Source organism: Heterodontus francisci, chromosome 4 (genome assembly GCF_036365525.1).
Source record: "Heterodontus francisci isolate sHetFra1 chromosome 4, sHetFra1.hap1, whole genome shotgun sequence".
Classification (NCBI taxonomy): domain Eukaryota; kingdom Metazoa; phylum Chordata; class Chondrichthyes; order Heterodontiformes; family Heterodontidae; genus Heterodontus; species Heterodontus francisci.
Window position 1 is genome coordinate 128780505 of NC_090374.1, and position 15471 is coordinate 128795975.

At 44.6% G+C, this 15471-nt stretch overlaps 1 protein-coding gene across 4 annotated transcripts in view; it reads right to left on the reverse strand.

The window, feature by feature from the left end:
• Positions 1-15471, reverse strand: part of ror2 (receptor tyrosine kinase-like orphan receptor 2) — a 452945-nt gene that overhangs the window by 363364 nt on the left and 74110 nt on the right. For 2 of the 4 annotated variants that reach the window (XM_068030161.1, XM_068030159.1), the window contains exon 1: positions 1576-1658. The exons of the other annotated variants lie outside the window; for them this stretch is intronic. In XM_068030161.1, coding sequence (XP_067886262.1) covers positions 1576-1621 — 46 coding nt within the window. In that variant the 5' untranslated portion in view covers positions 1622-1658. Of the gene's footprint in view, positions 1-1575; positions 1659-15471 lie in introns of those variants that run through there. 4 annotated transcript variants of the gene reach the window in all.

Sequence of the window (15471 nt, forward strand, 5' to 3'; positions counted from 1 at the left end):
TAATTCACAAATTAACCTGAGTTAAGATTAATTTACAAATTCAAAACATTAGCTCGGTGTTGCAAGAAACTTATATATTATGTTGCTTCCAATGAAAATTCATCTTGTGTCACAAATGACTGTCTAAATGAATATAAATGCCAGTCGTGATCAGAATATGTAAATAAACAGGCTTGTCACAGGCTGCCCTCATTCAAATTGTTTGATCTGTTTCATCCTGCCAAGAAGTGAAGTCTTTCAATTCATTGAGATTTTCACTTACCTACTGACGCACCATTTAGTTACATCATTACTTTCTACTTCACAAATTCCTCTTGTAAAAGTTGCATTATGCATAGATGCAATTCCGCCATTAAATAGGGCCCTTTTTTTCAGGTTCCTAGGATGGTATTTTATGCTGGCGGCAGGGGTCTCGACCCCCATGTCAACTCTTATACGGAAGTCCTGCCAAATTTACTGCCAATCAGGCACTTAACTAGATAGAGGTGGGCCTTCCATACGATCTAGGACCCCATCACTGGAAGTTCCGGCATTACAGAGCTCCAATCAGAGGCCAGCAGCTGCAGCGCCACCGCAGAGGCGGTAGCTGCTGTGTAGCCACAGCGACCAGACACCGAGGAGCGGATCTAGACCCAGGCTCAAGGTAGGTCAGGGCGGGAGGGTCTTGCAGGGTGGGGGCCGCGTGGGGAGATGGAGCAGGGGGAGGGGATCCAGCAACAAGGGCAAGGCAATGCCGGGTCCTTCATTCAGGCACTAAGTGCCTTTGAACAAGGGGGCCACCCACCACTCCCCCATCCCCCCACCACTCCCACATCCCCCCACACACTCCCCACAGCTGGGCAGCAGTCAGCATGGTTTCTCGTGCCTTGCTTCCCGTGTGGTGACTGGGCCACCCACCAAGCGGGTAATTGTGACTGCGGTGGGGAGAGGCCCTTAATTGGGGGTTAATTACCCAGTTAAGAGTCTGAATTGGCCACTGAGCAGGAAGGCCATTCACAGGTCTTCCCATCCCGAACTAAACGGGCTCCCCCACCCTCCCCCCCGACACCATCCCAGCCGATTTTATGCTCTCCCACCTCCAAATCTGCTGTGTGGAGAAAATTCTTGCTGCATATGCCAACCTATTATATTCATTTTGCAAGATGTAACAAATGGTTGACTACTTGCCATTGGTGTAGTGTTCCTATATTCCTGAAAAAACATTTAACCTTCATATACAGACACTCCCTTCATTCCACAGGAAGGAGAGGTGGGGGAGAAAGAGAAATTAAATCAGGTGCACATATTATAAATTAAGATCCTAGATTTTCCTTACCTTTAAATCAATCTGTAAAATATGAAATAAGCTATGTAAATAAAAATACCATATACCCTAATCAGAACAGTCACCTACTGTGTTTCAAGACCAAAACATTTCTTTGCCTAGCCCAATGTTCTCCATTAGAAATCACTGACTAGCCATAGCCATGCCTGTGGCAATATAACTTTAGACATGGCATTATTTTCATAGAAAAAGCCTTGCATACAGTACAGGTAAATGCACTTCATGTGCATATTTACTTAAAAAGCATTTACCATCATTCACTGCAAACTGCAGTTGTGAGCAGTATATTTTCTTCATCGGAGTGATTGTTGAGAAAGTTCATTCGTATGAGGCAAGCCAGACTTACCCTGCACTCCATGCAAAACGCAGCTGAATGCTGTTTGCACTTTGCCACAACACGCTTCATTGGCCTTGCTCTTTATTGGTTGGAGTTGCTTTGTTCTGCTGGCCTGAGACAGTTCTTCTAATTGGTTGAGCTGACAACAATAACAACTTCCCTCTCCAAACATTGTTGCTGGATCTCCATGGTGCTAAAATAGGGTGTTTTCACCAGTATTACACACCATTTTAGAAGACAACTGATAAAGTAACCAAGGAAGTAAAGCATGCACAACGATCAAAAAAAAACATAGGAAATAGGAGCAGGAGTGGACCATTTGGCCCCTCAAGCTTGCTCTGCATTCCAGACGACCATGGCTGATCTTCTACCTCAACTCCACTTTCCTGCCTGCTCCCCATATTCCTTGAATCCCTGAAAGATCAAAAATCTATTAATCTCAGCCTTGCATATATTCAATGATGGAGCATCCAAAACTCTCTGGGGTAGACAATTCCAAAGACTCACAACTCTCTGGGTGAGAATTGCTGGCATGGACTCATTGGGCTGAATGGCCTCCTTCTGTGCCGTAAATGATTCTGTGGCGGGGATTTTATGCTGGCAACAGGGGTTTTGACATCTGGAAAAAGCAACGCCAAAATCCCCGTGTTGCCTCTTCTCCGGAAGGCCTGCTGAATCTAGTGCCAATCAGGCACTTAAGTGGACAGCAGTGGGCCGTCCACAGGATCAAGGACCCTGTCGCCGGAAGTCCTGCCCTTGGAGAACTGCCGGCCAATCAGAGGCCAGCAGCTGCAGCATTACCACGGAGGTGGTGGCTGCTGCTGGATAAGCACCTACCGGAGGGCCAGGAGTGGCACTGCACCCAGGCCACAGGTAGGTCAGGGCAGGAGAGTCACGTGGGGTGAGCAATTTTGGGGGGGGTGGGGTCACCAGCAAGGGCAGGGGGTGGCTCTCAGTGGGCCCCCTCTTCCCGGTGCTGGGTCCCTCGTTCAGGCACCAAGGGCCTTTTAATGAGGGACTCCCCTTACATCACCCTGGAGTCAGGAAGCAGCCCACATCGTTTTTTTATGCCATGCTTCCTTGCGGTGACAGGGCCGCCCACTGCACAGCTAATAGCGGTAGTGGCAGGATGAGGCCCTTAATTGGGGATCAATTGCCCAGTTAAGTGCCTTAATTGGCAGTTGGGTGGGTAGGCCATTCACAGTCCTTCCTGCCCCGGACTAAATTTTGGCAGAGGCGGGATGGTGGAGGGAAGCCTCCCGGCCACTATCCCACCCAATTTTATGCTCTCCCTGCTTCCAAACCCGCCGTGTGGGAGAGCATAAAATTCCCCCATGAAGAAATTTTTCATCAGCTCCATCATAAATGATCGACCCCTTCCTCTCAGTGTCGACCATGTCAAGCCCCTTCAGAATCCTGTATACTTCAATGAGATCACCTCATATTCTTCTAAACTCCAGAGAGTATAGGCCCAATTTACTTAGCATAGGAGAACCCTCTCATCCCAGGAACCAATCAAGTGAACTTTTGCTGTACCGCTTCTGAGGCAAGTATATCCTTCCTTAGATATGGAGACCAAAACTGTGCACAGTACTCAGAGCATGGTCTCAACAAAGCCCTTTACAATTGTAGCAAGACTTCCTTAAACTTGTACTCCAAACCCCCTGCAATAAAGGCCAACCTGCCATTTACCTTCCTAATTATTTGTTGTACCTGCATGCTAATTTTGTGTTCCTTGTACAAGTACACCCAAGTCTCACTGAGCATCAACATTTAAAAGTTTCACGCCTTTTAAAAGATATTCTGTTTGTCTATTCTTACCACCAAAGTGAATAACCTCATTACACACCTCTCTCTCTCTGACAGATTTTCTGCTTTGGAAACTGTTGGGCGATGATAGCTTCTCAGGGGAATGCAGCAAGAGCCAAGTCTGTGGCACCATGGGTGGCTCAACTGCACAGGAGGGGAGGAAAAGGAGTGGGAGGAAAAGGAGTGGGAGAGCTATAGTGATAGGGGATTCTATCGTAAGGGGTACAGATAGGTATTTCTGTGGCCGCAAACGTGACTCCAGGATGGTATGTTGCCTCCCTGGTGCGAGGGTCAAGGATGTCATCGAGTAGCTGCAGGACACTCTGAAGAGGGAGGGTGAACAATCAGAGGTCGTGGTACACATTGGTACCAATGGCATAGGTAGAAAGAGGGATGAGGTCCTGCAACAAGAATTTAGGGAGCTAGATAGCAGATTAAAAAGCAGAACCTCAAAAGTTGTAATCTCTGGATTACTCCAGGTGACACGTGCTAGTGCGTATAGGAATAGGAGGATACAGCAGATGAATGCGTGGCTGAAGAGATGGTGCAGGAGGGAGGGCTTTAGTTTCCTGGATCATTGCATCTGTTTCTGGCGAAGGTGGGACCTGTACAAGTTGGACGGGTTGCACCTGAACCGGAACGGGACCAACATCCTTGCAAAGGGGTTCGGTCATGCTGTTTCGGGGTGGGGGAGGGTTGTTGGTTTTAACTAATGTGGCAGGGGGATGGGATACAGACTGGAGGTACAGTAGTGGGTGATGCACAGTCAAATATAGAAGAGAAACTGAGTCAGTCTGGAAGACAGAGCAAATATAGACCTGTTAAGGCACAAGCAAATAATGCAAGGCTGGATTGCATCTATTTTCACGCAAGGATTCTTACAAGTAAGGCAGATGAATTGAGGGTGTTGATTAACACATGGGAATATGATATTATTGCTATCACAGAGACATGGTTGAGGGAAGGGCAGGACTGGCCGCTTAATATTCCAGGGTATAGAAACTTCAGGCGTGACGGAGGAGGGTGTAAAGGAGGAGGTGGTATTACACTATTGATCAAGGAGTCAATTACTGCAGTCAGCAGGGATGATATCTTAGAAGGTTCCTCAAATGAGTCCATATGGGTAGAACTTAAAAACAAAAAGTGGGCAATCACTTTACTGTGAGTGTACTACAGGCCTCCAAACAGTGAGAGAGAGATAGAGGAGCAGATATGTAGGCAAATTTCAGAGAGTTGTAAAAATAATAGGGTAATAATAGTAGGGGATTTCAACTTCCCCAATATTAACTGGGATAGTCTTAATGCAAAAGGCTTAAAGGGGGTGGAATTCTTAAAGTGCATCCAAGAGAGCTTTTTGAGCCAGCACATAGAAAGTCCTACAAGAGAAGGGGCAGAACTGGACCTAACCTGAGGGAATGAAGCCGGACAAGTGGTAGAAGAGTCAGTGGGGGAGCATTTCGAGGACAGTGACCATAACTCTGTAAGATTTAAGGTAGTTATGGAAAAGGACAAAGAGGGACTGGAAATAAAGGTACTGAATTGAGGGAAGGCCGATTTCAATCTGATAAAACAGGATCTGGCCAAAGCGGACTGGGAGCTGCTACTTGTGTGAAAGTCTAATTCAGACCAGTAGGAGTCATTCAAAAAGGAAATAGTGAGAGTTCAGGGCCAACATGTTCCCGTAAAGGTGAAGGGTAGGACCAATAAGTCCAGGGAACCCTGGATGTCAAGGGATATAGAGGATTGGATAAAGAAAAAAAAGAAGGCTTATGGCAGATTCAGGGGGCTGAAAACAGCGGAGGCCCTAGAGGAGTATAGGAAGTGTAGGGGGGTACTTAAAAAAGTAATTAGGAGAGCGAAGAGGGGGCATGAAAAAACACTGGCTGGCAAGATAAAGGAAAATCCCAAGGAGATTTATAAGTATATTAAGGGCAAAAGGATACCCAGGGAAAGAGTAGGGCCCATTAAGGACCAAAGTGGCAATGTGTGTGTGGAGCTGGAGGACGTAGGTGAGGTTTTAAATGATTACTTTTCATCTGTGTTCACTGTGGAGAAGGAAGATGTAGGTGTAGAGATCAAGGAGGGGGGTTGTAATATACTTGAATAAATTAGCATTGAAAGGGAGAAGGTATTAGCGGTTTTACAGGGCTTAAAAGTGGATAAATCCCTAGGTCCAGATGAGATGTATCCCAGGCTGCTATGTGAGGCAAGGGAGGAGATTGCAGGGGCTCTGACACAAATTTTTAAATCCTCTCTGGCCACAGGAGAAGTGCCAGAGGACTGGAGGACAACGAATGTGGAACCATTATTCAAGAAGGGTAGTAGGGAAAAACCAGGTAATTATAGGCCAGTGGCAATGTGTGTGTGGAGCTGGAGGACGTAGGTGAGGTTTTAAATGATTACTTTTCATCTGTGTTCACTGTGGAGAAGGACGATGTAGGTGTACAGATCAAGGAGGGGGGTTGTAATATACTTGAACAAATTAGCATTGAAATTTGCATCTAACATCAGTGGTACGGAAATGATTGGAAAAAATTCTGAGGGACAGGATTAATCCCCACTTGGAAAGGCAAGGATTAATCAAGGATAGTCGGCATGGCTTTGTCAGGGGGAGATCATGTCTAACCAATTTGATTGAATTTTTCGAGGAGGTGCTTAGGTGTGTAGATGAAGGTAAAGCAGTTGATGTAGTCTACATGGACTTCAGTAAGGCTTTTGGTAAGGGCCCGCATGAGAGATTGGTCAAGAAGGTAAGAGTCCATGGGATCCAGGGTAATTTGGCAAATTGAATCCAAAATTGGCTTAGTGGCAGGAGGCAGTGGGTGATGGTCGAGGGTTGGTTTTACATTTGGAAGCCTGTGACCAGTGGTGTACCGCAGGGATCAGTGCTGGGACCCTTGCTGTTTGTAGTGTACATTAATGATTTAGACGAGAATACAGGAGGTATGATCAGTAATTTCGCAGATGACATGAAAATTGGTGGTGTCGTAAATAGTGAGGAGGAAAGCCTTAGATTACAGGACAATGTAGATGGGCAGAGCAGTGGGAAATGGAATTTAATCCTGAGAAGTGTGAGGTTATGCATTTTGGGAGGACTAACAAGTCAAGGGAATATACAATGAATGGCAGGACCATAGGAAGTACAGAGGGTCAGAGGGGCCTTGGTGTACTTGTCCATAGATCACTGAAGGCAGCAGCACAGGTAGAAAAGGTGGTTAGGAAGGCATATGGGATACTTGCCTTTATTAGCCGAGGCACAGAATATAAGAGCAGGGAGGTTATGATGGAGCTGTACAAAATGCTAGTTAGGCCAGAGCTGGAGTACTGTGTACAGTTCTGGTCGCCACACAATAGGAAGGATGTGATTACACTGGAGAGGGTGCAGAGATTCACCAGGATGTTGCCTGGGCTGGAGCATTTCAGCTATGAAGAGAGACTGGATAGGCTAGGGTTATTTTCCTTACAGCAGAGAAGGCTGAAGGGGGACCTGATTGAGGGATACAAAATTATGAGGGGCACAGGTAGGGTAGATAGGAAGAAACTTTTTGCCTTAGCAGAGGTCTCAATAGCCAGGGGGCATAGATTTAAGGTAAGGGGCAGGAGCTTTAGAGGGGATTAGAGGAAAAATGTTTTCACCCAGAGGATGGTTGGAATCTGGAACACACTGCCTGAAGGGATGATAGAGGCAGGAACCCTCACAACATTTAAGAAGTATTTAGATGAGCACTTGAAATGCCATAGCATACATGGCTACGGGCCAAGTGCTGGAAAATGAGATTAGAATAGATTGGCTTGATGGCCAGCACAGACATGGTGGGCCAAAGGACCTGTTTCTGAGCTGTATAACTCTATGACTCTATGACATACTTTATCTCACATTATACTCCATCTGCCATATTGTAGCCACTCACTTAACCTGTCTACATTTCTTTGCAGCCTCTTTGTGTCCTCCTCACAGCTTACGTTCCCACGTAACTTTGTAGTGTTAGCAAACTTAGATACACTACTCTTGGTCTCTGCCTAATTAATTAATATAGATTGTAAATTGCAGAGGCCCCAGCATTGATCTTTGTGCCACTCCACTAATTACAGCCTGCTAACTTGAAAATGCCCCGTTTATCCTTCCTCTCTGCTTCCTGTCTGTTAACTAATTCTTCACCCATGCTATTATATTACCTCCAACTCCATGAGCCCTTATCTTTCATATCAACCTTTTGTGTGGCACCTTATCGAATGCCTTTTAGAAATCCAAGTATATTACATCGACTGGTTCCCCTTTATCTACCCTATTAGTTACATCCTCAAAAAGCTCTAATAAACTCTACTGTGAAGCCAGACACAAAATATTTGTTCAATGTCTCTGCCATTTCCTCACTTCCCATGACAGTTTCTCCTGTCTCTGTCTCTAAGGGACCAACGTTTGCTTTAGCTACTCTCCTTTTTATATTCTTGTAAAATCTCTTCCAATCTGTTTTTTATATTCTGGGTTAGTTCACTCTCAAATTCTATTTTCCCATTTTTTATCAATGTTTTGGTTGCCCTTTGCTGATTTCTAAAACACTCCCAATCCTCAAGCTTACTACTATTCTTTGCAGCACTATAAGCCTCTTCTTTTAATCTAAAATTATCCTTAACTTCCCCAATAAACCACAGATGGATCTTTCTTGCTGAGCTTTTGTTTTTAATGGAATGAATTTTTGTTGAACATTTTGAATTGTTTCTTTAAATGTTTACCACTGTTTATTTAACACCATAGCTTTTAGTCTATTTGCCCAATCAATCTTAACGAGCTCTCCCCTCATACCTTATATAATTGGCTTTGTTTAAGCTTAAGATTCTTGTTTGGGACTGGAGTATGTCGCTCTAAAGCTTAATATGAAATTCAATTGTATTATGGTCACTTTTTCTCAGAGGATCTTTTATTATGGGATTATTAATTAAACCTGCCTCATTACACAATACTAGATCTAAAATAGCTTTATCCCTCGTTGGTTCCAGAATGTATTGTTCCAGGAAACTGTCATGAAAGCATTCTACAAACTCATCTTCCAGACTGCCTTTGCCAATTTCACCACATTATAGGAAGGACATAATTGCTCTGGAACGAGTACAGAGGAGATTTACAAGAATGTTGCCAGGACTTAAAAATTGCAATTATGAGGAAAGATTGGCTAGATTAGTGTTGTTTTCCTTAGAACAGAGGAGGTTGAGCGGTGACTTAATTGAGGTGTACAAAATTATGAGGGGCCTAGATAGAGTAGTCAGGAAGGACCTATTTCTCCGAGCGGAGAGGTCAGTTACCAGGAGGCATGGATTTAAGGTGATTGGTAGAAAGATTAGAGGGGACATGAGGAAAAACCTTTTCACCCAGAGGATGGTGGGTGCCTAGAATTCGCTGCCCAGAATGGTGGTGGAGGCAAAAACCCTCAACTCATTTAAAAGGTACCTGGACCCACATCTGAAGTGCTGTAACCTGCAAGGCTACAGACCAGGTGCTGGAAGGTGGGATTAGAATGGGCAGCTAGTTTTTTCAGCTAGCGCACACATGATGGGCTGAATGGCCTCTTTCTGTGCTGTAACTTTTCTATGGTTCGTTCTATGGTTCTAATTTGATTTGTCCATTCTATATGAATTTTAAAATCTCCCATGATTATTACATTGGCTTTGCTACAAACTCCAATTATATCTTGCTTAATGCTCTGTCCAATGGTATAACTACCATTAGGAGGCCTATAATCAACTCCCACCAGAGTTTTCTGATTCTACTTCCTGATCTTCTGAGACAAGATCCTTTCTTACTACTATCCTTATGTCAACCTTTACTATCAGGGCTACTCCTGCTCCTTCTCCATTCTGTCTGTCTTTAAAAAATGTTGTGTACCTTGGAATATTTATTTCTCAACCTTGGTCACCTTGTAATGCCTCTGTAATGGCATTTAGATCTAAACCATTTATCTCTATTTGTGTGCTAGCTCATTTATCTTTTTTACGAATGCTTCGCATGTTCAGATAAAGAGCCTTTCATTTTTTCTTACTACTGTTCTTTGTGCACGGACACAAAACACTTGCACACACTGCTTTTCATTTTACCAAGTACACAAAAAGTTTAAAGTACATATGTATACGATTATTAAGGTCACATGTCCAATGACAGTATAATATTTATTTTTTATTTGAGCAAAAAAGCAAATTAGTCATATCTGGATTTCCAATTAGCCACATGCATTGAATAACACTAACCTAGCCTTGGCTCTTGGTAACCCTTAAACTTTGTTACTTTCATAACAGGGCATTCAGCTGTGAATAACCTTGTCATGATGCCAAGGTTTGATACAGTAATGGATTCAGAATTACACTGGAACTGCATGAAACCAATCAAGAAGGAACACCTGAAGTCACTAATAAGATATTCGCTTTGGACAAATACAAATGCGCTGTATTTGTAATAAAAAAGAAAGGGTTAGTTCATAACAAAGCTTACTAACTAAGCATCTAATTACCTTACTTTCATTTATCATTACGTAAATAGTCAGGAACACAAAGTGACCTTTGCGCCAAAAAATCTGCCCATTCATTAGATTACTTAGTTGACTGAATAAACGGGAAAATACAGCATGAAACAGGTTGTTAGTATCACCACGATATGATAATAAGCTACTGTAGCTTCGTACTCCAGTGAAAAATGGTCCTCATTGCCAAAATGTCAAACAAAAAACTGCACTTGGATATGAAAACAGTTTGCAATTTAGCATAAGGGTAACTGAATTGGGTGTTCAAAACACATGCAAGCAGTATGTGTAGATAATGATGTACTTAAAACTCCGAGAGTTAGTCATCAAGACTAAATATTGCCGAGTGCATTTTTGAAAACAATATTTGAATGCTTGGACTGCATAGTGGGGGGTAAGATATATGACTCCCTCAGAGTGCATGCTATCATATTCAGGTGTGTGGCTGCAGTAGGAATAATATCCAAATCTGCAATCATAAAGATGATCCTGTGGTAATTTAACAGTCCTTCTGGTATTGCCATTCCAAACAGGAAAACAATCTGTTTTCTGATCTTTGATGATGATCACTGACAATTTTTTAAAAACAAAGTTTCTGAAACAACTACTCGGTCCAACATTTCTTAATAATGGGTGGGCGGTTGCGTAGTGGTATTATCACTGGACTAGTAACCCAGAGACCCAGGGTATTCCTCTGGGGACATGGGTTCGAATCCCACCACAGCAGAAGGTGGAATTTGAATTCAATTAATAAATCTGGAATTAAAAACCAGTCTCATGATGGCCATGAAACCATTGTCGATTGTTGTAAAAACCCATCTGGTTCACTAATGTCCTTTAGGGAAGGAAATCTGCTGTTCTTACCTGGTCTGGCCTACATGTGACTCCAGACCCACAGCAATGTGGTTAACTCTTACATGCCCTCTGAAGTGGCCTAGCAAGCCACTCAGTTGTACCGAACCGCTACGAAGTCTATAAAAAGGAATGAAACCGGACAGACCACCCGGCATCGACCTAGGCACCGGAAACGACAATGGCAAACCCAGCCCTGTCGACCCTGCAAAGTCCTCCTCACTAACATCTGGGGGCTTGTGCCAAAGTTGGGAGAGCTGTCCCACAGACTAGTCAAGCAACAGCCTGACATAGTCGTACTCACGGAATCATACCGAACAGACAATGTCCCAGACACTGGCATCACCATCCCCGGGTACGTCCTGTCCCACCAGCAAGACAGACCCAGCAGAGGTGGTGGCACAGTGGTATACAGTAGGGAGGGAGTTGCCCTGGGAGTCCTCAACATCGACTCTGGACCTCATGAAGTCTCATGGCATCAGGTTAAATATGGGCAAGGTAACCTCCTACTGATTGCCACCTACTGCCCTCCCTCAGCTGATGACTCAGTACTCCTCCATGTTGAACACCACATGGAGGAAGCACTGAGGGTGGCAAGGGCACAAAATGTACTCTGGGTGGGGGACTTCACTGTCCATCACCATGAGTGGCTTGGTAGCACCACTACTGACCGAGCTGGCCGAGTCCTAAAGGACATGGCTGCTAGACTGGGTCTGCGGCAGGTGGTGGGGGAACCAACACGAGGGAAGAACATACTCGACCTCGTCCTCACCAATCTGCCTGCCGCGGATGCATCTGTCCATGACAGTATTGGTAGGAGTGACCACCGCACAGACCTTGTGGAGACAAAGTCCCGCTTTCACATTGAGGATACCGTTCATCGTGTTGTGTGGCACTATCGCCATGCTAAATGGGATAGATTTCGAACGGATCTAACAATGCAAAACTGGGCATCCATGAGGCGCTGTGGGCCATCAGCAGCAGCAGAATTGTACTCAACCACAATCTGTAACCTCATGGCCCGGCATATCCCCCACTCTACCATTATCATCAAGCCAGGAGACTCAATGAAGAGTGCAGGACGGAATGCCAGGAGCAGCACCAGGCATACCTCAAAATGAGGTGTCATCCTGGTGAAGCTACAACCCAGGACTACTTGCATGCCAAACTGCGTAAGCAGCATGCGATAGACAGAGCTAAGCGATCCCATAACCAACGGATCAGATCTAAGATCTGCAGTCCTGCCACATCCAGCCGTGAATGGTGGTGGACAATTAAACAACTAACTGGAGGAGGTGGCTCCACAAATATCCCCATCCTCAATGATGGGGGAGCCCAGCACATCAGTGCGAAAGATAAGGCTGAAGCATTTGCAACAATCTTCAGCCAGAAGTGCCGAGTTGATGATCCATCTCGGCCTCCTCCTGAAGTCCCCAGCATCACAGATGCCAAACTTCAGCCAATTCGATTCACTCCACGTGATATCAAGAAACGACTGAAGGCAGTGGATACTGCAAAAGCTATGGGCCCTATGAGACAATATTCCAGCAATAGTACTGAAGACCTGTGCTCCAGAACTTGCCGCACCCCTAGCCAAGCTGTTCCAGTACAGCTACAACATTGGCATCTACCCTGCAATGTGAAAAATTGCCCAGGTATGTCCTGTACACAAAAAGCAGGACAAATCCAACCCGGCCAACTACCGCCCCATTAGCCTACTCTCAATCATCAGTAAAGTGATGGAACGTGTCATCAACAGTGCCATCAAGCGGCACTTGCTTAGCAACAACCTGCTCAGTGATGCTCAGTTTGGGTTCCGCCAGGGCCACTCAGCTCCTGACCTCATTACAGCCTTGGTTCAAACATGGACAAAAGAGCTGAACTCGAGAGGTGAGGTGAGACTTGACATCAAGGCAGCATTTGTCCGAGTATGGCATCAAGGAGCCCTAGCAAAGCTGAGGTCAATGGGAATCAGGGGGAAAACCCTCCGCTGGCTGGAGTCATACCTAGCGCAAAGGAAGATGGTTGTGGTTGTTGGAGGTCAATCATCTCAGCTCCAGGACATCACTGCAGCAGTACCTCAGGGTAGTGTCCTAGGCCCAACCATCTTCAGCTGCTTCATCAATGACCTTCCTTCAATCATAAGGTCAGAAGTGGGGATGTTCACTGATGATTGCACAATGTTCAGCACCATTCGCAACTCCTCAGATACTGAAGCAGTCTGTGTAGAAATGCAGCAAGACCTGGACAATATCCAGGCTTGGGCTGATAAGTGGCAAGTAACATTCGCGCCACACAAGTGCCAGGCAATGACCATCTCCAACAAAAGAGAGTCTAACCATCTCCCCTTGACATTCAACTGCATTACCATCGCTGAATCCCCCACTATCAACATCCTAGGGGCTACCATTGACTGAAAACTGAACTGGAGTAGCTATATAAATACCGTGGCTACAAGAGCAGGTCAGAGGCTAGGAATCCTGAGGCGAGTAACTCACCTCCTGACTCCCCAAAACCTGTCCACAATCTACAAGGCACAAGTTAGGAATGTGATGGAATACTCTCCACTTGCCTGGATGGGTGCAGCTCCAACAACACTCAAGAAGCTCGACACCATCCAGGACAAAGCGGCCCGCTTGATTAGCACCCCATCTACAAACATTCACTCCCTCCACCACCGACGCACAGTGACAGCAGTGTGTACCATCTACAAGATGCACTGCAACAATGCACCAAGGCTCCTTCGACAGCACCTTCCAAACCCGCGACCTCTACCAACTAGAAGGACAAGGGCGGCAAATACATGGGAACACCACCACCTGCAAGTTACCCTCCAAGTCACACACCACCCTGACTTGGAACTATATCGCCGTTCCTTCACTGTCGCTGGGTCAAAATCCTGGAACTCCCTTCCCAACAGCACTGTGGGTGTACCTACCCCACATGGACTGCAGTGGTTCAAGAAGGCAGCTCACCACTACCTTCTCAAGGGCAATTAGGGATGGGCAATAAATGCTGGCCTGGCCAGCGACGCCCACATCCTGTGAATGAATAAAGAAAAAAAAAGCTTTGTAGATGTTAAAACACCAATAAAACATTAGGCATTAACAAGGTACCATACAATTGCAACAGTCACACAAAGATTACATTCACAATAAAGATTTCAGACATCATATGCCAAAGAGTACATCAGTTCAAAAAGGTGAGTTTAAAGCAATTAACTCGACATGGGCGGCACAGTGGCGCAGTGGTTAGCACCGCAGCCTCACAGCTCCAGGGACCCAGATTCAATTCTCGGTACTGCCTGTGTGGATTTTGCAAGTTCTTCCTGTGTTTGCGTGGGTTTCCTCCAGGTTTCCTCCCACATGCCAAAGACTTGCAGGTTGATAGGTAAATTGGCCATTAGCAATTGTCTCTAGTGTAGGTAGGTGGTAGGGAAATATCGGGACAGGTGGGGATGTGGTAGGAATATGGGATTAGTGTAGCATTAGTCTAAATGGGTGGTTGATGGTCGGCACAGACTCGGTGGGCCGAAGGGCCTGTTTTAGTGCTGTATCACTAAACTAAACTAAACGCCTGAGACTCGGAACTTGGCTGCTTAATTGTTTCCAGTGGAATTCAGTGAAAGAAAGCTTTCATTTATGCAAATCCGGATGTGTCATCAGGTAGTCCTAAAATATCTCAAAGCCAATAAATACTTTTGTAGCCAAACATGGTGGCCAATTTGCATACAGAAGGTCCTATAAATAGCAATGTTTAAATGACCAGATAATCTGTTTAAGTGGTATTGATTGAGGGGCAGATGTTGGCTAGAGCGTCAGGAAAACTCTCTGCTCTTCAAATCGTGCAGTGGAATCTTTAACATTCATCTGAACCAGCAGACAAACGACAGCACTGCTGACTCCTTCAGTACTGCAATGAAATGTCTTCCAAATATCAAAGTCAAAATATTCATATTTGCATATAAACCAGAGAAATTTGGGATAAACTTAAATTAGAAAACAATTCACAATATTGTCTTAGTAACTAATCATGGTATATAAATTTATGATAAATTGTTTTTGTACACTAATAGAACACAATAAAATATTTGGAACTTTACCAACATGGTTGCATTTCTATCATTTTCAGCTGTTCCTTAATTACAAGGCAAAATTTAGGTTGGAGTGACAAAACCTCTATCCTAGTTTATAATTCGATCAACATCTACAATAAAGCTGCAATTTGCTCAGAAGTAAACAGGATGCAAACCTGCTTTTTCTCACAATCTTTCATTAATCCATTTAGTCAAATCTTTTTATGAAGCTATTCGAAAATTCAAGGATTGTAAAAATGAACACAGATCCACAACTATGACATATAACAATTTAACATTTGTATCCTTTAGTAGATACAGACAGCCAGCCTATTGCACATGGTCTCTGGAGTATTGAACTTCATCTCTGTCTCCAACACTTAAAGAATTTAAACCAGAACATTTGCATGGAGTGCTGCATAGTGCACCCGAAAGCACAGACTCGCTTAAGACGCAGTTTAAAGTACAAGTCAAGAAACAGCGCCTCCAAAATATCAATTTCAGATAGCTGTATACTTATGTCAATAAACAGAAAAAGTAAATTGGAATCAGATGTGAGCTAGTG